The sequence below is a fragment of the Cherax quadricarinatus genome, chromosome 99 (genome assembly GCF_038502225.1).
Source record: "Cherax quadricarinatus isolate ZL_2023a chromosome 99, ASM3850222v1, whole genome shotgun sequence".
NCBI lineage: Eukaryota > Metazoa > Arthropoda > Malacostraca > Decapoda > Parastacidae > Cherax > Cherax quadricarinatus.
In genome coordinates, this window is record NC_091390.1 from 6,948,883 (window position 1) to 6,971,635 (window position 22,753).

The 22,753-nt window shown below is 40.9% G+C and overlaps 2 protein-coding genes across 2 annotated transcripts in view; one reads left to right on the forward strand and one right to left on the reverse strand.

The window, feature by feature from the left end:
* The window catches only part of LOC128697129 (zinc finger protein 84-like), a 103,360-nt gene that overhangs the window by 68,415 nt on the left and 12,192 nt on the right, over positions 1–22,753 (reverse strand). The gene's annotated exons all lie outside the window — the stretch shown is intronic.
* Positions 17,366–20,668, forward strand: LOC138851080 (uncharacterized). The gene is made up of 2 exons (XM_070079500.1): positions 17,366–19,263; positions 19,315–20,668. The coding sequence occupies exon 1, from the start codon at positions 17,660–17,662 to the stop codon at positions 18,917–18,919; it is 1,260 nt and encodes a 419-aa protein (XP_069935601.1). The 5' UTR covers positions 17,366–17,659; the 3' UTR covers positions 18,920–19,263; positions 19,315–20,668.

Sequence of the window (22,753 nt, forward strand, 5' to 3'; positions counted from 1 at the left end):
GATAAGCTCTCTAGATTTGTGTATAATTCTGGCCAGTGTTTTCATAAATTTAGTTAGTGAGGTTTTTCTGAGTATGATACAACTTAATCTCCAGTCAAATTGGTGAGTGATATCAAGATATATTTTCCTTCTGTTACGTAATTGTGTATATATATAACCATTTATTATTTTTAATATACAGTCCACAAATTTATATATTTACCAGTATTCCTGGTGTATGTATATTTCATTTAATTAATAGGTCCAGAGCAACTTGTGGATATGACAGTGGTAGGTATTGAAGGGGGACATTTTTTGCAACCTAAGTGTCCCAAATTCCTACTTGTCTAACTGATAAATAATAGTTATCATAGTTCATTTACTGTTATGTATGTAATTATACATCCAAGTAAATGCAATTTTCCACAGAGAGCTTCAGAATTCCGCCAACTAAGTGCACTGTTTACCTCACTGTGGGAGCATCTCTCTCATGCTTTGCTTACATTTTTCGTAGTCATTTGGTAAAATTTCTTTTTTCTAACCATGGCTCTTAACCCTTTGACTGTCGCAGGCCCCTTTCTGACACTGTCATTCTATGTCGCAAAATATTCGAAAAAAAAAAGAAATTCTGATGAAAATGTTAAGATTATTTTTCTGATTGCTTTAGTCCAAAAAAAAAAAAATTGCCATCAGTACTTACCAAGATATATAGGCGTGAAGTTTGCAGAAAATGAGCTGTGTATGGCAACAGCGGTGACTGCCACTCACCCGGTAAACTTTGGTTTACTTGTATTTGAAGATTTGTTGTTTTTTTCAAGATTTTATTTTTTCACATAACTTATGTGGCCTGTGAGACCAAAGTAAAGTGAAATATACATATATACACTTGTTGTGTACAATACAATAAGCACACAAACATAATTATTATGTTTACAAAACTTGTTTACAAAAGCAAACAATACAAAAAATTGTTTATTACTATTGTTCTATAATATATATACCAATGTACAGTCACTGGACATATTCCTAGGAGATCTGCAGCTTATGTAACTCTTTGAAACATGTTTTCATACACAATGGTGTTTTACACTCCTCACACATAAAACCAGTGTGTGTGCATTTTTGTGGACTTTTTTTTTACGTGCAAAGACAGAACACTTCGACTGAGCAGTTTTCTTCAAAGTATTAGCAGGCAGTTGTGTTATGTAGTTTTTTTTTTATTTTTATTATCACACTGGCCGATTCCCACCAAGGCAGGGTGGCCCGAAAAAGAAAAACTTTCACCATCATTCACTCCATCACTGTCTTGCCAGAAGGGTGCTTTACACTACAGTTTTTAAACTGCAACATTAACACCCCTCCTTCAGAGTGCAGGCACTGTACTTCCCATCTCCAGGACTCAAGTCCGGCCTGCCGGTTTCCCTGAATCCCTTCATAAATGTTACTTTGCTCACACTCCAACAGCACGTCAAGTATTAAAAACCATTTGTCTCCATTCACTCCTATCAAACACGCTCACGCATGCCTGCTGGAAGTCCAAGCCCCTCGCACACAAAACCTCCTTTACCCCCTCCCTCCAACCCTTCCTAGGCCGACCCCTACCCCGCCTTCCTTCCACTACAGACTGATACACTCTTGAAGTCATTCTGTTTCGCTCCATTCTCTCTACATGTCCGAACCACCTCAACAACCCTTCCTCAGCCCTCTGGACAACAGTTTTGGTAATCCCGCACCTCCTCCTAACTTCCAAACTACGAATTCTCTGCATTATATTCACACCACACATTGCCCTCAGACATGACATCTCCACTGCCTCCAGCCTTCTCCTCGCTGCAACATTCATCACCCACGCTTCACACCCATATAAGAGCGTTGGTAAAACTATACTCTCATACATTCCCCTCTTTGCCTCCAAGGACAAAGTTCTTTGTCTCCATAGACTCCTAAGTGCACCACTCACTCTTTTTCCCTCATCAATTCTATGATTCACCTCATCTTTCATAGACCCATCCGCTGACACGTCCACTCCCAAATATCTGAATACGTTCACCTCCTCCATACTCTCTCCCTCCAATCTGATATTCAATCTTTCATCACCTAATCTTTTTGTTATCCTCATAACCTTACTCTTTCCTGTATTCACCTTTAACTTTCTTCTTTTGCACACCCTACCAAATTCATCCACCAATCTCTGCAGCTTCTCTTCAGAATCTCCCAAGAGCACAGTGTCATCAGCAAAGAGCAGCTGTGACAACTCCCACTTTGTGTGTGATTCTTTATCTTTTAACTCCACGCCTCTTGCCAAGACCCTCGCATTTACTTCTCTTACAACCCCATCTATAAATATATTAAACAACCACGGTGACATCACACATCCTTGTCTAAGGCCTACTTTTACTGGGAAAAAATTTCCCTCTTTCCTACATACGCTAACTTGAGCCTCACTATCCTCGTAAAAACTCTTCACTGCTTTCAGTAACCTACCTCCTACACCATACACTTGCAACATCTGCCACATTGCCCCCCTATCCACCCTGTTATACGCCTTTTCCAAATCCATAAATGCCACAAAGACCTCTTTAGCCTTATCTAAATACTGTTCACTTATATGTTTCACTGTAAACACCTGGTCCACACACCCCCTACCTTTCCTAAAGCCTCCTTGTTCATCTGCTATCCTATTCTCCGTCTTACTCTTCTTTCAATTATAACTCTACCATACACTTTACCAGGTACACTCAACAGACTTATCCCCCTATAATTTTTGCACTCTCTTTTATCCCCTTTGCCTTTATACAAAGGAACTATGCATGCTCTCTGCCAATCCCTAGGTACCTTACCCTCTTCCATACATTTATTAAATAATTGCACCAACCACTCCAAAACTATATCCCCACCTGCTTTTAACATTTCTATCTTTATCCCATCAATCCCGGCTGCCTTACCCCCTTTCATTTTACCTACTGCCTCACGAACTTCCCCCACACTCACAACTGGCTCTTCCTCACTCCTACAAGATGTTATTCCTCCTTGCCCTATACACGAAATCACAGCTTCCCTATCTTCATCAACATTTAACAATTCCTCAAAATATTCCCTCCATCTTCCCAATACCTCTAACTCTCCATTTAATAACTCTCCTCTCCTATTTTTAACTGACAAATCCATTTGTTCTCTAGGCTTTCTTAACTTGTTAATCTCACTCCAAAACTTTTTCTTATTTTCAACAAAATTTGTTGATAACATCTCACCCACTCTCTCATTTGCTCTCTTTTTACATTGCTTCACCACTCTCTTAACCTCTCTCTTTTTCTCCATATACTCTTCCCTCCTTGCATCACTTCTACTTTGTAAAAACTTCTCATATGCTAACTTTTTCTCCCTTACTACTCTCTTTACATCATCATTCCACCAATCGCTCCTCTTCCCTCCTGCACCCACTTTCCTGTAACCACAAACTTCTGCTGAACACTCTAACACTACATTTTTAAACCCACCCCATACCTCTTCGACCCCATTGCCTATGCTCTCATTAGCCCATCTATCCTCCAATAGCTGTTTATATCTTACCCTAACTGCCTCCTCTTTTAGTTTATAAACCTTCACCTCTCTCTTCCCTGATGCTTCTATTCTCCTTGTATCCCATCTACCTTTTACTCTCAGTGTAGCTACAACTAGAAAGTGATCTGATATATCTGTGGCCCCTCTATAAACATGTACATCCTGAAGTCTACTCAACAGTCTTTTATCTACCAATACATAATCCAACAAACTACTGTCATTTCGCCCTACATCATATCGTGTATACTTATTTATCCTCTTTTTCTTAAAATATGTATTACCTATAACTAAACCCCTTTCTATACAAAGTTCAATCAAAGGGCTCCCATTATCATTTACACCTGGCACCCCAAACTTACCTACCACACCCTCTCTAAAAGTTTCTCCTACTTTAGCATTCAGGTCCCCTACCACAATTACTCTCTCACTTGGTTCAAAGGCTCCTATACATTCACTTAACATCTCCCAAAATCTCTCTCTCTCCTCTGCATTCCTCTCTTCTCCAGGTGCATACACGCTTATTATGACCCACTTCTCGCATCCAACCTTTACTTTAATCCACATAATTCTTGAATTTACACATTCATATTCTCTTTTCTCCTTCCATAACTGATCATTTAACATTACTGCTACCCCTTCCTTTGCTCTAACTCTCTCAGATACTCCAGATTTAATCCCATTTATTTCCCCCCACTGAAACTCTCCTACCCCCTTCAGCTTTGTTTCGCTTAGAGCCAGGACATCCAACTTCTTTTCATTCATAACATCAGCAATCATCTGTTTCTTGTCATCCGCACTACATCCACGCACATTTAAGCATCCCAGTTTTATAAAGTTTTTCTTCTTCTCTTTTTTAGTAAATGTATACAGGAGAAGGGGTTACTAGCCCATTGCTCCCGGCATTTTAGTCGCCTCATACGACACGCATGGCTTACGGAGGAAAGATTCTTTTCCACTTCCCCGTGGACAATAGAAGAAATAAAAAAGAACAAGAGCTATTTAGAAAAAGGAGAAAAACCTAGATGTATGTATATATATATGCATGTGCGTGTCTGTGAAGTGTGACCAAAGTGTAAGTAGGAGTAGCAAGATATCCCTGTTATCTAGCGTGTTTATGAGACAGAAAAAGAAACCAGCAATCCTACCATCATGCAAAACAGTTGCAGGTTTTTGTTTCACAGTCATCTGGCAGGATGGTAGTACTTCCCTGGGTGGTTGCTGTCTACCAACCTAGTTATCCTAGGTAAATGGTCGTGTGTCATCATTCCTTCCTTCCTACCTTCCTGCATTCCTTTCCTACCTTCCTTCCTACATTCCTTCATCTTTCCTTCCTTACTTTTTTCCTTCCTCTCATCTCGTCCTTCCTTCATTCCTGCCTTCCCTTCTTCCTTCCTTCTGGTTTCTATAATATATATACACATATATAGTCACTAGATAATTTCATATAACTGCTATTATCTTCATTCAGCAAGCTTGTCTTGTGTGCCAGTGTGTGGCTTATAACTGTTTTGAGTCAGGGGTCAGCAGCTGTCAAAATGACATAATATCTCATTACTCACATCCCCTACTGCCTGTCAAAACAATGGGGTCAAATGCTGCTTCCCCTCCATTCTATCTAATTACCTTTCTCCCTTATTCTATCTCTTTCAATCTGTCTCTCTCTTTCTATCTGTCTGTCTATCTCTATCTCACAGGCACACATAAATACAAGTATACATAGTGTAAAATACCTAGGATAACCCAAAAAATCCAGACAAAGTGCTATACCCTGCTTGAAGATATGAGTAAAGGTGATAATGCAGTCTTGTGGCTCTCTCTGAGACAGAGAGCTAGACAGATAGATAGACAGGGAGCTTGACAGACAGACAAACAGGCAGACAGACATGTTTATGTACCAGCAAAAACAAAGTGAGGGTGATGATCATTAAATGTCACATCTAATCTTACCTTATCAGTTGCACCCTCCCCCACACTCATGTATGCTCATCAAACGTCAGCTCTTATCAGATGTTATCTCAGCTTATCATGTCACTGTGAAGGGTGGACTTTGTTTTTCATGCTTCAAGGCAACTTATTATTACCTATTATTATTATTATTATTACCTATTCTTCTTCTCCTCCTCCTTCCCCTCCTCCTTCTCTTCCTCCTTCTCCTCCTCCATCTCCTCCTCCTCCAACTCCTCTTCCTCCTTCTCCTTCTCCTCCTCCTTCTCCTCCTCCTCCTCCCCCTCCCCTCCTTCTCCACCTCATTCTTCTCCCCCTCCTCCTCCTCCTCCTTTTCCTCTTCCTCCTCCTCTTCCTCCTTTCCTCTTCTTCCTCCTTCTCTTCCTCCTCCCCTCCTCCTTCTCTTCCTCCTTCTCCTCCTCCTTCTCCTCCTCCATCTCCTCCCCCTCCATCTCCTCTTCCTCTTTCTCCTTCTCCTCCTCCCCTCCTTCTCCACCTCCTTCTTCTCCCCCTCCTCCTCCTCTTCCTCCTTTTCCTCTTCCCCCTCCTCTTCCTCCTTTTCCTCTTCCTCCTCCTCTTCCTCCTCCTCCTTCTCCTTCTCCTCCTCCTTCTCTTCTTCCTCCTTGCCTCCTTCTCCTTCTCCTCCTTCTCCCCCTCCTCCTCCTCCTTCCCCTTCTTGGGAAAAGAAGAGTCCCAGATTTGCTGGGGAGTCACATATTTCTTACCGCTAGGCATGCTGAAAAAGGATGACTGAAATGGCATTCCCACAATGCACCACTGGTTCCCCAATTTTTTTATATGATGCACACTGACCATGGAGACCCATTCTCTCACATGTGGGCCTACCAGCTTTCTCCTGCTTGATTTGAAGCCGCTAAAATTTACGAGTATAAATAGGTCAGAAACAGTGGCGCGTAAGACGTACATATACAATGAAAACAGTCAAAGGGTTAAAAGGAGAGGGGAAAATATCAGGCCCCCAAAAACAACGGGTGGATAGGCACATAAATCTTGCTGGTGGGACTGCGGCCGTAAAACCCTGGAGTCATCACTGAAGACCCCCAAAAGGTGGACCTCCCAGGCCATCACCTACATGTCATTCCAAGGACCCTGGAGTCACCCCAGTTAATAAAGCACAGTAGAACCTCCAATAATGAGTTTAATCTGTTCCATGACCTTGCTCGCATCTAGTTTTGCTCATTTGCAGAGTCAGTTTTCCTCATTTAAATGAAATGAAATGGAATTCGTTCCAGTGGAATTCCAGGCCTAACCACAGTCCCCGCCTCACGGGGCTTGTAGGGAGAAGCTAGGCCTCTCTATTCTGCCATTCCCACCCCAAGGGGCTAATGGCAATGACAGGCTTGTGAGCTGCAAGCTCTGGCTCAAGCACCTACCCTACCCTAGAAGGGTTAGGCATGGTGTCAATGAGTGGTAACCTGGCCTTGGCTCCATGTATTATCATTATATGTATTATATTATTAATATTATATTACATTATACAGTGGACCCCCAGTATTTGATGGCATCGGTATTTGATAAATCCGGTATTCGATGCATTACATCGCAAAAATTTTGCCTCGGTATCCGATTGAAAACCCGGTATTCGATACGATTCGTACGAGACGTGTCCACGTGTGGCCTGAACTGCCCCTTGTGTGCCAGTGTTTACAAGCCAGCCAGTGTGCGCGCATATAGATGCATTATGGTACATTCCATATTATCCATATTATCACTGTTTTTGGTGCTTCTTTCTGCAAAATAAGTCACCATGGGCCCCAAGAAAGCTTCTAGTGCCAACCCTTCGAGAAAAAAGGCGCTAATGACTATTGAAATGAAGAAAGAGCTAATTGCAAAGTACGAAAGTGGAGTGCGTGTGTCGGAGCTGGTCAGGTTGTATAATAAACCCCAATCAACCATCTCTACTATAGTGACCAGGAAAATGGCAATCAAGGAAGCTGTTCTTGCAAAAGGTGCAACTGTGATTACGAAACAGTGACCGCAAGTGTTAGAAAATGTTGAGAGACTGTTATTGGTGTGGATAAATGAAAAACAGATAGCAGGAGATAGCATCTCTCAAGCGATCATTTGTGAAAAGGCTAGGCAGTTGCATGACGATTTGGTAAAGAAACTGCCTGCAACTAGTGCTGATGTGAGTGAATTTAAGGCCAGCAAAGGTTGGTTTGAAACATTTAAGAATCGTAGTGGCATACACAGTGTGGTAAGGCTTGGTGAGGCTGGTCCTAGTGGCATTAAAAGAAGAAGGGAAGTAACCCCGGAAAAGGACTTGCTACCTCAAGTCCTAACACCTAACACCTCTCCCCTCCTCCCATCCCATCAATCATCACCAGATCTTCATTAAAGGTAAGTGTCAATTATTTTATTGTTATTGTAATTATTCTATTGCATTAAACTTAATATTTCATGTAGTAATTTTTTTTTTTTCATACTTTTGGGTGTCTTGCACAGATTAATTTAATTTCCATTATTTCTTATGAGGAAAATTGATTCGGTTTTTTATATTTTTGGTATTCGATGAGCTCTCAGGAATGGATTAATATCGAATACCGGGGGTCAACTGTATTATATTATTATACTATTATTATTATATGTATTATGATTATTATTATTATTATTTTTTTTTTTTATCACACTGGCCGATTCCCACCAAGGCAGGGTGGCCCGAAAAAGAAAAACTTTCACCATCATTAGAAAAGCTTTTGACACAGTAGACCACGACATCCTACTCCACAAACTTGACCATTACGGTATAAGAGGCCATGCGCTTGCTTATTTCAAATCTTACCTTACTAATAGGTATCAGTATGTTACCATTAACCCTTTCAGGGTCCAAGGCCCAAATCTGGAGTCACGCACCAGTGTCCAAGAATTTTCAAAAAAAAAAATTGTTGTTTTTTCTTATGAAATCGTAGAGAATCTTTTTGTGAAGGTAATAAAACAAAAAGTACGAAATTTGGTGGAAAATTGACGAAATTATGCTCTCGCGAATTTTGATGTGTCAGCGATATTTATGAATTGGCGATTTTGCCGACTTTGACTCCCATTTTAGGCCAATTACATTATTCCAATCAACCAAATTCTTAGCTATTTCACTAGTATTACTTCTATTCTATCGATTGAGCACAAGAAATCGCCAAGTCAACTGTTTCAACTACAAAATAAAGTGATCAGAAATTGTTAATTTGGCCAATTTAACACAAAGTTCAAAATATTCCAATTTCAAAATAGGGTCCAGAATGAACAATGTAGGCATTCCTGGCACTAAACTAACATTTCCTCTGTTCATTAGTTATGTTTTGAGGCTTTACAAATAAATTCCATTTTGATTTTTTATTCACATAATGAATTTTTATTCACACCAAAAAATAGAAGATTTACTGTTATGCAATACTGTAATAATTATATAAATATCATCACCATATTTGTGAATGTATATTAGACCCACCAGCTGACGTGTATTAGATGTGTGAGGTCGTTTGTTTACTCTTGAATATCGGCAAAAATTTAACATTTCCGCTACTTTGAGCTCAGTTTCAAGCCATTTCCAGTGCTAAAACCAATCAAAATCATCTCTATTTCTGTAATATGTCTTCCATACTATCAAATGAGACCAAGAAATCGCAAATACAACTATAAAAAACATACGAAAAAACACTGCAAAGTTGCTGTTTTAATCGAAAAATCATGATTTCATTTTTTTACTCTCATTATACACAGTGTGCTGCAGGATCTGTTTTATGTGGTGCACACATACCACATAGATGTATTCTCTCATATCTAGGCCCAAATGTACCACTCACAGTTTATCAGAGTGAGCTGAGCTCATGGCGTAGATCTACGGTTTGGACCCTGAACGTACAGCCGTAGATCTACGGGACGGACCCTGAAAGGGTTAAAGACACAGCATCAACAACACGGCCACTTGATACTGGAGTTCCGCAGGGAAGTGTCCTTGGTACCCTGCTCTTCCTCATATACATCAATGATCTTCCAAACGTATCCCAACACCTGAAACCCATTCTCTTTGCTGACGACACGACTTATGTCATCTCTCACCCTAATCTTGCCACCCTCAACACCATTGTTAACGAGGAGCTGATCAAAATATCGACTTGGATGACAGCCAATAAACTTACGCTTAACACTGACAAAACCTACTATATTATGTTTGGTAGCAGAGCAGGAGATGCACAAATTAACATTAAGATCGACAACACTCTAATTACCAGACATAATGAGGGCAAATTCCTAGGCCTATACCTTGACAACAACCTGAATTTCAGCACCCATATCCAACACATAACCAAAAAAGTATCCAAAACAGTTGGGATCCTCTCCAAGATACGATACTATGTGCCGCAAAATGCCCTTCTCACACTATACCACTCACTTATTTATCCACACCTCACCTATGCTATTTGTGCTTGGGGATCAACTGCATCAACACACCTAAAGCCAATAATAACCCAACAAAAAGCTGCAGTAAGAATAATCACTAAATCCCATCCCTGGCAACACACCCCCCCACTCTTCATAGATCTAAACTTACTCCCTGTTCAGTACATCCACACTTACTACTGTGCAATCTACATCTACAGGACCTTAAACTCCAATATCAACCTTGACTTAAAACGCTTTCTTGATAGTTGTGACAGAACCCACAGGCATAACACCAGACACAAACATCTCTATGACATTCCCCATATCCGACTAAACTTTTACAAAAATTCAATGTATGTCAAAGGCCCTAAAATCTGGAACACCCTACCTGAGAACTCTAGAACTGCAGACACATTCATCACCTTCAAAACTACCATTAGAAAACATCTTATCTCCCTGATAAACCCCATCAACTAACTACACGAATACCACCTGGTGGTTCACACCAACACTCACTCACCCATTTGACCATAAACAGAAATATTAATCTCAATCTTAAAATAATGAATCCAATGATACTCCAATACTGAAACTATGTACTGTGCCAAAACAAAAGCATTCACATTGCTAAACTCACAAACTAGTATTTAGTCACTTAGCCATAATACCAACTTACCTCATAATTTGTAATATTTTAAAATAAAGAATTAAACTAAGTCTGCCCGAAATGCCTAGCCATGCTAGGCGTTCTAGTGGTTAACTCTGTAATCATTATTTAACTACATGTAAACCACACAACAACCAAATTCTGTAAATTCAACATTGTAATCTTTATAGAGAATAAACTTCGAATTTGAACTTGAATTTGAATCATTCACTCAATCACTGTCTTGCCAGAAGGGTGCTTTACACTACAGTTTTTAAACTGCAACATTAACACCCCTCCTTCAGAGTGCAGGCACTGTACTTCCCATCTCCAGGACTCAAGTCCAGCCTGCCGGTTTCCCTGAACCCCTTCATAAATGTTACTTTGCTCACACTCCAACAGCACGTCAAATATTAAAAACCATATGTCTCCATTCACTCCTATTAAACACGCTCACGCATGCCTGCTGGAAGTCCAAGCCCCTCGCACACAAAACCTCCTTTACCCCCTCCCTCCAACCTTTTCTAGGCCGACCCCTACCCCGCCTTCCTTCCACTACAGACTGATACACTCTTGAAGTCACTCTGTTTCGCTCCATTCTCTCTACATGTCCAAACCACCTCAACAACCTTTCCTCAGCCCTCTGGACAACAGTTTTGGTAATCCCGCACCTCCTCCTAACTTCCAAACTACGAATTCTCTGCATTATGTTCACACCACACATTGAGGGCAGACATGACATCTCCACTGCCTCCAGCTATCTCCTCGCTGCAACATTCATCACCCATGCTTCACACCCATATAAGAGCGTTGGTAAAACTATACTCTCATACATTCCCCTCTTTGCCTCCAAGGACAAAGTTCTTTGTCTCCACAGACTCCTAAGTGCACCACTCACCCTTTTCCCCTCATCAATTCTATGATTCACCTCATCTTTCATAGACCCATCCGCTGACACGTCCACTCCCAAATATCTGAATACATTCACCTCCTCCATACTCTCTCCCTCCAATCTGATATCCAATCTTTCATCACCTAATCTTTTTGTTATCCTCATAACCTTACTCTTTCCTGTATTCAACTTTAATTTTCTTCTTTTGCACACCCTACCAAATTCATCCACCAATCTCTGCAACTTCTCTTCAGAATCTCCCAAGAGCACAGTGTCATCAGCAAAGAGCAACTGTGACAACTCCCACTTTATGTGTGATTCTTTATCTTTTAACTCCACGCCTCTTGCCAAGACCCTCACATTTACTTCTCTTACAACCCCATCTATAAATACAGTGGACCCCCGCATAACGATCACCTCCGAATGCGACCAATTATGTAAGTGTATTTATGTAAGTGCGTTTGTACATGTATGTTTGGGGGTCTGAAATGGACTAATCTACTTCACAATATTCCTTATGGGAACAAATTCGGTCAGTACTGGCACCTGAACATACTTCTGGAGTGAAAAAATATCGTTAACCGGGGGTCCACTGTATATTAAACAACCACGGTGACATCACACATCCTTGTCTAAGGCCTACTTTTACTGGGAAATAATTTCCCTCTTTCCTACATACTCTAACTTGAGCCTCACTATCCTCGTAAAAACTCTTCACTGCTTTCAGTAACCTACCTCCTACACCATACACCTGCAACATCTGCCACATTGCCCCCCTATCCACCCTGTCATACGCCTTTTCCAAATCCATAAATGCCACAAAGACCTCTTTAGCCTTATCTAAATACTGTTCACTTATATGTTTCACTGTAAACACCTGGTCCACACACCCCCTACCTTTCCTAAAGCCTCCTTGTTCATCTGCTATCCTATTTTCAGTCTTACTTTTAATTCTTTCAATAATAACTCTACCATACACTTTACCAGGTATACTCAACAGACTTATCCCCCTATAATTTTTGCACTCTCTTTTGTCCCCTTTGCCTTTATACAAAGGAACTATGCATGCTCTCTGCCAATCCCTAGGTACCTTACCCTCTTCCATACCTTTATTAAATAATTGCACCAACCACTCCAAAACTATATCCCCACCTGCTTTTAACATTTCTATCTTCATCCCATCAATCCCGGCTGCCTTACCCCCTTTCATTTTACCTACTGCCTCACGAACTTCCCCCACACTCACAACTGGCTCTTCCTCACTCCTACAAGATGTTATTCCTCCTTGCCCTATACACGAAATCACAGCTTCCCTATCTTCATCAACATTTAACAATTCCTCAAAATATTCCCTCCATCTTCCCAATACCTCTAACTCTCCATTTAATAACTCTCCTCTCCTATTTTTAACTGACAAATCCATTTGTTCTCCAGGCTTCCTTAACTTGTTAATCTCACTCCAAAACTTTTTCTTATTTTCAACAAAATTTGTTGATAACATCTCACCCACTCTCTCATTTGCTCTCTTTTTACATTGCTTCACCACTCTCTTAACCTCTCTCTTTTTCTCCATATACTCTTCCCTCCTTGCATCACTTCTACTTTCTAAAAACTTCTCATATGCTAACTTTTTCTCCCTTACTACTCTCTTTACATTATTATTATTATTATTATCACAATATAAATAATTTGGAATTTTTATTCACCCCAAAAAAATAGAAGATTTACTGTTATGCAGACTACTGCATTATTGTAATAATTGTATAAAAAATGTCAATCAATTCATGACTGCATATTGGAATGGAAGTGACGTCATTTGTTTACTCTTGAACATCGGCAAAAATAGAACATTTCTGCTACTTTGAGCTCATTTTCAAGGTACATCTTGTAATGAAACCATTCAAATCTATTCATATTCATATCATATCTATTTCTGTAATATATCTTCCATTCTATCAAATGAGACCAAAAAAAAAAAAAAAAAAAAAAAGAGAATACAACCATAAAAACCATACAAAAATACCGGTATAGGGTGGCTAATTGCTGAGAAGTGAACTCAGTTATTTATGGTCCAATTTCTTTCATTTTTGGTGTAAGTTAAGAAGCATCTTCCCTTCACACATTGCTTAAGTTCCAATAAGATAGCACAACAACTAAATGAGATCCAGTTCCCTAGATAAAGAGAAAGAGCCCCTCACCAGCATCAAGGAACCTCCTCTGAAGCCCGCTCGCTTATGGAAATTTCGCTTGTGTATGGAAGCAAAAAAAACGACTGATCAACTACTCATATTTGGAAAAACCCGCATGTGGATGTGCTCACAAGTGGAGATTCCACTGTTTGTGTAAAGGACAGTGCTGAGAAGGAAAAAAGGATGATTTCCATGGAATTACAGCATGAAATCATAGATAAAAAGTGAGGTTTGAAGGTTTTGGGTTGAGGGGGAAGCGGGTGAAGCTGGCTCACAACTCAGATGTTGGCACATAATTCAGAGCAAAAAATCGACCAAGCGATGTCTCCTAGCTCAAAAATCTGGTATGCTAGGACACTTGTAAGTTGTGGTTCCACTGTATGTTTATTTAGGAACAGAAACACATAAGTAAAGTTATCATACATACTGTAAATTACTTATGATAACCCAAAAAAAGCCACACAAAGTGTTATACTCTGCTTATTGATGAGTCATAAGCATGACTGTGGAAAGTAATAGCATTTCCACTTGTTCAGATGTTATGATTCTCCATTGTGTGTAAAACATGTTTGGCTGGTTGTCTCTATCACTGTCTCTCTCTCTATCTCTGTTTGCCTCTGTGCCAGAGTGCCGCTCATGAGTCAGAATCAAGAACTAAGTTCATTTAGGTACTCATATACATAAGTACAGTTTTCACACATAGTGTAAATTACGTAGGATAACCCAAAAAAGTCAAAATGCTTTATATATAGTGCTTGTAAATATACGTAAGGCATAAGGCACTGGGGTCAAGGACCCCAATGGAAATAAAGTCACTATGTCTGACTTTCATGGGTTATCCTGGGTAATCTACACATGTGCTACTATGTATGATAATTTATGTAACTGTATTTATGTGTACCTGTACCTAAATAAACTTATTACTGTGGCAAGTAATACACACTTCAACCACAGTTGTATCTTTCTACTTGTTGAGACATGATGATTCTGCAACATGTTTAATACCTGTTTGGTTAATTTACCATATACTACTCAAATCAACTCTAATGTATCAATAAATCTTGCACAAGGGACAAACACAGAGAATATATCATAGCCAAATTTAAATCAAAAGACCTGCAAAAACCCCTCACAGTTATAAACAACTACAGAGTACCACAGTCAAACATTTACCACTTTAGTGATAAACTAGGAAATATGATTACTGATGCTCACATGAATAAAGACCACCTACTACTAACAGGAGATTTCAACATAAACATACTACATGACCAGGACTCACAAGTAACCAAATTCACAAACACAATGAGCAACTGCCTGTTGCTACCAGCAATATCTAAACCTACAAGAATCACTGAAACAAGTACCTCCTTAATAGACCACATCTGGACAAACACCATATCCCCTTTAAAATCAGACATAATCACAGACAACACCACAGACCACTACCCAACCTTTCTCATAACTAATCTGGACAAACTGCCACAAGACATTACTAAAGTAATCTTCAGACTACATAACGAGACAGCAGTTAGCAACTTTATAGCAGCTATGAATGACACTGATTGGCAAAATGAGCTTGACATATATACAGATATGAATGAATGTATAAATAATTTTCTAAAAAAAAAGCCCAAAGCCTCTATAACAAACATTGCCCCCCCAAAACTAAACAGATCACAGCAAAGAGACTGAATAATCCCTGGCTAACACCAAGCCTCCTTTCAGGGTCCACAGGCCCTCTCTGAGACTTGTTCTCAGGATCCCCAAAATTTCAAAAAAAAAAAAATTATTTTTTCTTATGAAAAGTTAGAGAATCTTTTCCCAATCATAATGACACCAAAAATATGAAATTTGATGGAAAACTTACAGAATTATGCTCTCGCGAAGTTAGCGGTCTCAACGATGTTTACGCATCGGCAGTTTTGCCCACTTTGAGCCCTGTTTTTGGCCAATTCAAGTGTACTAGTCGACAAAAATCATAACTATTTTGCTAGAACTCCATTTTTTCTATCGAATGAGTACAAGAAACCAGCCATTTACCGATTTCAACTATCCAATACAGTGGTCAGAATTTAGCAATTTTGCCAATCTCACAAAAATTTCAAAAAATGCCAATTTCCAAATTGGGGCTAGAATAAACAAGAAAGACATTCCTGGCACTAAAATAATATTTCCTCTGTTCATTAGACATGCCCCCATGCCCCTCTTACATTCTTTTGCTTTCCACTTTGAATTTTTATTCTCACAAAAAAATAGAAGATTTATTGTTATGCAGACTACTGCATTAGTGTAGAAACAGTATAAATAATATCAGCGCACTTGTGAAAGAATATTAGACTCTCTAGTTGATGTGTATTGGACGCAGAGCATGATTTGTTTACTTTTGAACTTTGGTAAAAATCGAACATTTCTGCTACTTTGTAAAGCCAGTCAAAATCATCTCAATTTCTGTAATATGTCTTCCATTCTATAAAATGAGACCAGGAAAACTAGAATACAACAATAAATACCATACAAAAATACAGTGCAAAGTTGCTGTTTTAATCCAAAAACACGGTCAAAGTTTTTTTTTTCTCATTACGCACTGTGTGCTGCAGGATTTTTTTATACTGTGCACACTGACCACATAGACCCATTCTTTCATATGTAGGCCTACCAGCTTTCTCTCACTAGATTTGAGGGTGCTAGAATTTAGGCATACTAGTACAAGCTCTGCTGGTGACTATTACACTGACAATGTTGTGAACCACTTTAGGAAAGTCATAAAGGAATGAGAGGTACAGGCCTCTATGGACAGATATGTTGTGTGACGGAAGTCCAGTGACTCTCAAGCTGGTCCTAGTGGCATTAAAAGAAGAAGGGAAGTAACCCTGGAAAAGGACTTGCTACCTCAAGTCCTAATGGAAGGGGATTCCCCTTCTAAACAGTAACAACTTCGACACTCTCCCCTCCTCCCATCCCATCAATCATTACCAGATCTTCATTAAAGGTAAGTGTCAATTATTCTATTGTTATTAATCTATTGTTATTGTAATTATTCTATTGCATTAAACTTAATATTTCATGTGGTAAAAAATTTTTTTTCATACTTTTGGGTGTCTTGCATGGATTAATTTGATTTCCATTATTTCTTATGGGGAAAATTAATTCGACTTTCGATATTTTCGACATTCGATAGCTCTCATGAACGGATTAGTATCGAATGTCGAGGGTCCACTGTACGTCATGGACACTGGTGCATAAGCTGTACTAGTATGGCTGAAACCCTGCAAGGGTTAATGCAAAGCACAAATATGAAAAACGGTACAGAATGGATCAGATAACTAGAGAACAGCCTAAACATTACTCGCCAGCTCTTACCAGTCTGATAAGAAGATCAAAAAATTGTATTATGAAAATAGATTACATAACATCAAAGGTGATATGAAAAAAAACCTGGAAAACTCTATCTGAAATTCTTCGTACTAAAAAGTTGTCCAAAAACAAAACAATTAAACTAACAAAATCAGATAACCCCATACTCACATCAACTGAAACAGCAAACAGACTCAATGTTTTCTTCTCCAGCATAGGGAAAAATCTAGCAAACAAAATACCAAGCGCAAACACCCGTCCATCAGACTACCTCATAGGTACCTACCCAAATACCTTATTCCTAGCTCCAATCAACCCAATAGAAGTTATCCTCATCATAAACACCCTTAAAAACAAGGCAGGAGATATAAAAAACTTGACTGCTTTTATGTACAAAAAAGCTTCTCAAGTATTATCACCAATTATTGCAATGCTCTTTAACATATCTATTGAATCATCTACCATCCCAACAATCCTCAAAATAGTGAGGGTCACTCCGATCCACAAAGGAGGTGACTAAGCAGACTTGAATAACTATGGACCATTCGCTGCCTGACCACAGTAGAGTGCGGTTGTGCTCTGCACCCCTCTGCTGTTTGTAGGCGAGCTCCCTTGTCAGTTACCTGGCTGCAGTGGTGTGAAGTGGTGCTGTCACACCTCTGTTAACAACATAGGTGCACTGTGATTGTCAAGATGGCGGTTAGTCTGAGACGCCGGATAAATACTGTAGGCATTGAGCTATTTAAAGGAACGATAATGCCTAGTTCTGCGCAAGTCTTATTGCCAAAGATCATCCGGGAGACATATGGCATACAAGATAGTGACTTGTATGGTGTAGCATTAAACGGAGGCCAAAGAATTTTCGTCAAACTGTTATCAGCTACGGTTTATGAATCGTTAGTCACCAGGTTTCAGGACATAAGTCTTAGCGTCACACCAGCTGTCAGTGTAAGAATGGTAGATGTTTCACGGCATTATACGTGGATCAAGTTACGCAACGTTCCCTTTGAGGCAGACGAGGCGGATATAAGGAAAGTTTTTGAGACGTATGAGACGGTGCATTATGCTCAACATGGTACGTGGGTGGCAGGTGCCTATGCTGGTTTTCCAGAGGGTTCTTTCAACCTCAAAATGACTTTGAGGCACCCAATACCATCCTACGTGTATCTCCAAGATTTCAGGACGCAGGTCATGGTAATGTACCCAGGACAACGACATACATGCCGCCTATGTGGTGAGTATGATCACATAGCGGCAACCTGTGACAAGCGAAGACGTGTGCCTGGACCTGCGGTGGACGTCGCAGCCCCTGCTTCAAAGGTGGCAGGTGAGAAACAAACATCGGATGGAGGGCGTGGTGTTTTGTGGAGCGAGATAGTGGATCGGGCACACAGGACTGGCAGTGAGTTGGAGTCCCTCCCCCAGCTGCCTGATCAGGTATCGTCTCCTGTGGATAAGGAGGAGCAGCAATTACAGGAGAAGGTTCTTGAGATTGAGGAGGAATTGGTGGAGGTGTTGAAGACTTTGTCACCGCCAGAGAGGGACGTTACATCTGAGCATGGTGTCATCGGAGAGTCGTCGCTTCCAGAAAGTCGGAGACATGATAGTTTGGGACGTGATGGTAGTTTGGAGTCGTCCGTTGAATCATTAAACCATTCTCAGGTGGAGGTGGAGGTTCATCGAGAGGCAACATCTGACCAAGAAATGTGTAACATGACAGTCACGAGAAAGAGGGCGGCTACATCAGATACTGATGATGTCCTTACGCCTGCACAATGGCCTGGGAAACAGACTGAGGTGAAGTGTGAAGGTAGTGGTGTAGGTGGTGGTAGCCATGATAGGAGGCACCAGAAGAAGGGGGGAGGGAAAGAGAGCACTCTGAAGGTGTCAAACTTAAATTCAAGCTCTGGAGTTGTAAAGAGTGATGAGAGGAAGCAGGGGTGGAAACTTTAATAGGCCTTAGGTGTATGTCTGTAAATGTTAATGGGTTATGTAGTGGTATGAAGAGAAATTGGTTTCTTAATTTCCTGAATAAATCTAGAGTGGATGTTGTGTTCCTGCAGGAGCACTATTTTAAAGAGGGTAGGGTGTTGGAGGTGGCAGGATTTTGAGTAGTTACCCTGCCATCTCCCCGTCTAAAAGGTGGTGTGGGAATTTTAATAAGGGAGACGAGCCCGTTTGTTTTGCAGAGAAGCGAGGGAGGAGGGGGAGGGAGGGTGTTGCGTGTGGATGGGTGGTGGATGGGTAAGCGTGTGTCTTTTGTGAGTGTGTATGCACCGGCAGAAAATAACATAAAGGTAAAGAATGATTTTGTGAGTGTGTATGCACCGGCAGAAAATAACATAAAGGTAAAGAATGATTTTGTGTGTGAGGATCTTGTGTTTTTCTTAAGTGCACTGCCAGAGGTGGCAATAGTTGGTGGGGACTGGAATAGTGTAATCAGGGTGGCTGATGTGGACCCAAGAGGGGCTGGATATATGTCTGTGGCTCTTAGGGATTTATTAAGGGATGTTAGGTTACATGATGCCTTCGGGGGGGAGGTGTGGGAGACTGAATATACGTTTGTTAGGAGTGGATATGCTGCGAGACTAGATAGAGTGTACCTTTCTCAGGGAGTGGATGTGAAATCTTTCAGTACTGTGGAGGCTACAATGTCAGATCATAGGGCAGTGGTGGTGGAGGTTGGGTGGGGGACGCTTGCAGACATATATAGAAGTTATTGGAAATTAAATATAAGTGTGTTAGGTGATGAGGAGGGGTTGGAGGGGTTTTCAGTCCTATGGAGGGAGCTTAGTGTGGAAGAACAGGGAGTGGATGACATTGTGACATGGTGGGATTGTGTTGCAAAAGAAAGGATTAGAAAGTTTTATGTGAGAGAAGGAAAATGTATTAATAATTTAAAATATGGACAGGCTAACTATTTAGAGGATAGGTTAAGAGGTTGCTATGGGCGGGGGGTGGGGGGGAATAATTTTCCTATGGATGAAATAGCTGAAATAAAGGGGAGGTTGAGGGTGTTGCAAAATGAAAGGTTTCAAGCTGTAAGGGTGCAGGCAGGGGTGGAAGAAGTGCTTTGGGGCGACAAGCCGTCAGCTTGTGTTTTGCAACATCAAAAGCAAAGGCAGGCGGTGACAGCTATTCCATGTTTAGAGGTAACGGAGATGGTTGGGAATTATAGAGCAGGGCAGGAGATACGAACCACGAAGGGGATGTGTGCATATGCGGAGGCTTGGTACGAGAAGTACTGGAACAGTGGGGGGGTGGGTGACATGGTGTTGGACAAGGTGTGTACGTATGTGACGTGTAATTTAGGAAATAGTGATAGAAAGGCTTTAGGTAGGACAATTATGGCAGAGGAAATAGAGAATGCGTTAAGGGGAATGAGGAAGGGGAAAGCGCCGGGTATTGACGGTCTACAAGTAGAATTTTATTTACAACATTGGACGTTAATAAGGGGATTTATAGTTAGGTTATTTAATCATATGAAGGAGAAGGGCAAGTTGGGTGAGAAGCAGGTAACAGCAGTTGTAGTGTTGGTCCCGAAGGTCAAGGGGCAGCCCACCCTTCGGGAGTACCGAGCCATATCACTGATGTGTGCAGACTATAAGGTGTTCGCAAAAATTTTAGGTAATAGGTTCAAAGGTGTTGTGGGAAGGGTCGTGTCAAAATCTCAGTTTGGGTTGCCGGGAAGGTCGAAGACTGAAGGACATTGGATACTGAGAAGTTTTGTGGAAGCTAAGGGTGGGGGGTGAAGGGGCAGCTTTGTTGGCTCTAGATTGGCAGGGAGCATATGATAGAGTGGAAAGGGGAGCTTTGCAGGTTATACTTAGGAGACAGGGTTTTGGGGAGGAAATAGTTGAGTGGGTAAATACGTTATACAAGGGGGCGAAAATGAGGATACAGATTAATGGGTGTATGGGGAGGGATATTGCAATGGGTAGAGGCCTTAGACAGGGATGCCCATGTCACAAATATTGTTTGCATGTTTCCAGGACCCCTTTTATAGAATGGTTGACCGCAGCTTATGTACACCATGTGAGGGAAGTGTGGGGGGTGGGAGGGCCTGGCCGGGTTTAATTGGATATGTTGACGACACCACTGTTCTTTTTCGTGAAGGGATGCCAATGGGAGTGTTGGACGAGGTTGTGCAATTATTTGGAAGTGCCATGGGTATGCAGGTAAATAGTGCGAAGTCAAGGTGCATGGGGTTGGGTTCTTGGGTTGGGCGTAAACATTTTATTGTATAGTAAGATTTGGCATGTTGCAGCTGTGTTCCCAATTACAGGGACAGCGATTGCGGGAATTCTAAGCCGGGTGTACAAATTTTTGTGGGGTTCACGTTGTGATTGGTTACGGAAAGAAGTTGTAATGTTTCCTGTAAGTCAGGGTGGGTTGGGGTTGATGGATTTGAGACGGAGGGCTAAATGTGTGTTTATTAAATGGGAAGTGTTGCATGAGGGTGTGAACGCGGGGCAGTTGGGAAGGATACATGACAGGCTGGGTGTGTGGTATCGAGGAATGGAGTTGAGGGAATGCAAAATCGTTTAGAGGGCTGTGATGTTGGTTAGGGAACTGAGAAAGGTTCGTATAAGGGTTTTTTGTAGGTTACTTGTAGGTAGGTGCATTATCCCAGTTGAGGGTTTGTTCCCCATGTATGCGTGGAAGAGTATTTGGTTTAGATTTAGTAAAATGAAGTTAAACCCTCGGGTGCGTGAGGTGATGTTTCGTTTCCTGCATGGGATACTTCCGTCTGGTGACATACTACGAAACAGACAGGTTGTAGAGGGTGGGGGGTGTGGTATCTGTAGAGGGGATGAGACTGCGTTCCATGTAGTTTACTTTTGTGAAGGGCTAGAGGAGGTTAGGTGCTGGTTAAGTAGGTTGGTACAGAGGGTGGGGGGCTGTGGGGTGTCGGTTCTGCATGCTTTAAGTCTAGATATGGGTGGGTTAGACGAGGGTGTCATAAGAGCTTTAGATTATATCATGGTAGATTATATATATATGTCGTGGGTGATGAGGGGGAGAGGGGATAGTGAGGAGAGAAGGAAAGTTCTTGTGGTAACGTTCTATCGTACGATGTGTCGTAACAGAGATTTGTATGGGAGGAGGTGGGATCAGGCTTTCTCAGAGGGGTATAGAATGCTAACGTTAGGGATTCTCGTAAATCTGTGATTGATAATGAGTGAGTGAAGGGGTTTTCATAGGTTGGAGGGAGTCAGGGGGTCACAGCGGGTTCGCCTCCCTTGGGGGGGGTCGCGAGTGTTGTGAATGTGGGTTTTGGAAAGGTTTTCTGGTTTTCATTGAGACTTTATGGCATCCAAGTGTGGATGTAGAGCTCAAGGTCTCGTTATGTTAGATATAACACTTTTCAGAATGTAGGTATAATATAGTAGGTTTTTTTTATTTATAATTTTGATGTGTATCAGTCTTGTATGACACAATTCTTGAGGAATAAGTTCTTTGTGACAGGAAGTGTGTTTTAGTTTGTCTTTATGTTATGTGCTGAGTTTGTGCACGATGAGATATACTTAGATACTGTTTTGCTTTGTGCATACAGTGCATCTGATTCATGTGATGTTGTGAAACTTTTTGTGTGTACGTGTGTGTGTGTGTGTGTGTGTGTGTGTGTGGGTGTGTGTGTATATATATATCCCTTTCTAATGTATTGAGCCTTTGTCATGGGTCAGACGTTATGTAATACTTTATATATGTATGATTCGATTCTTTTTAAAGTTTATAATTCTGGTCTGTACCCTGATACCAGTTTGGTGTCAATGCTAAGTTCTT

Bases quoted from the DNA above. Each gene is read 5' to 3' on its own strand.
- LOC138851080 (XM_070079500.1), top strand. From the start codon at position 17,660: ATGGCGGTTAGTCTGAGACGCCGGATAAATACTGTAGGCATTGAGCTA.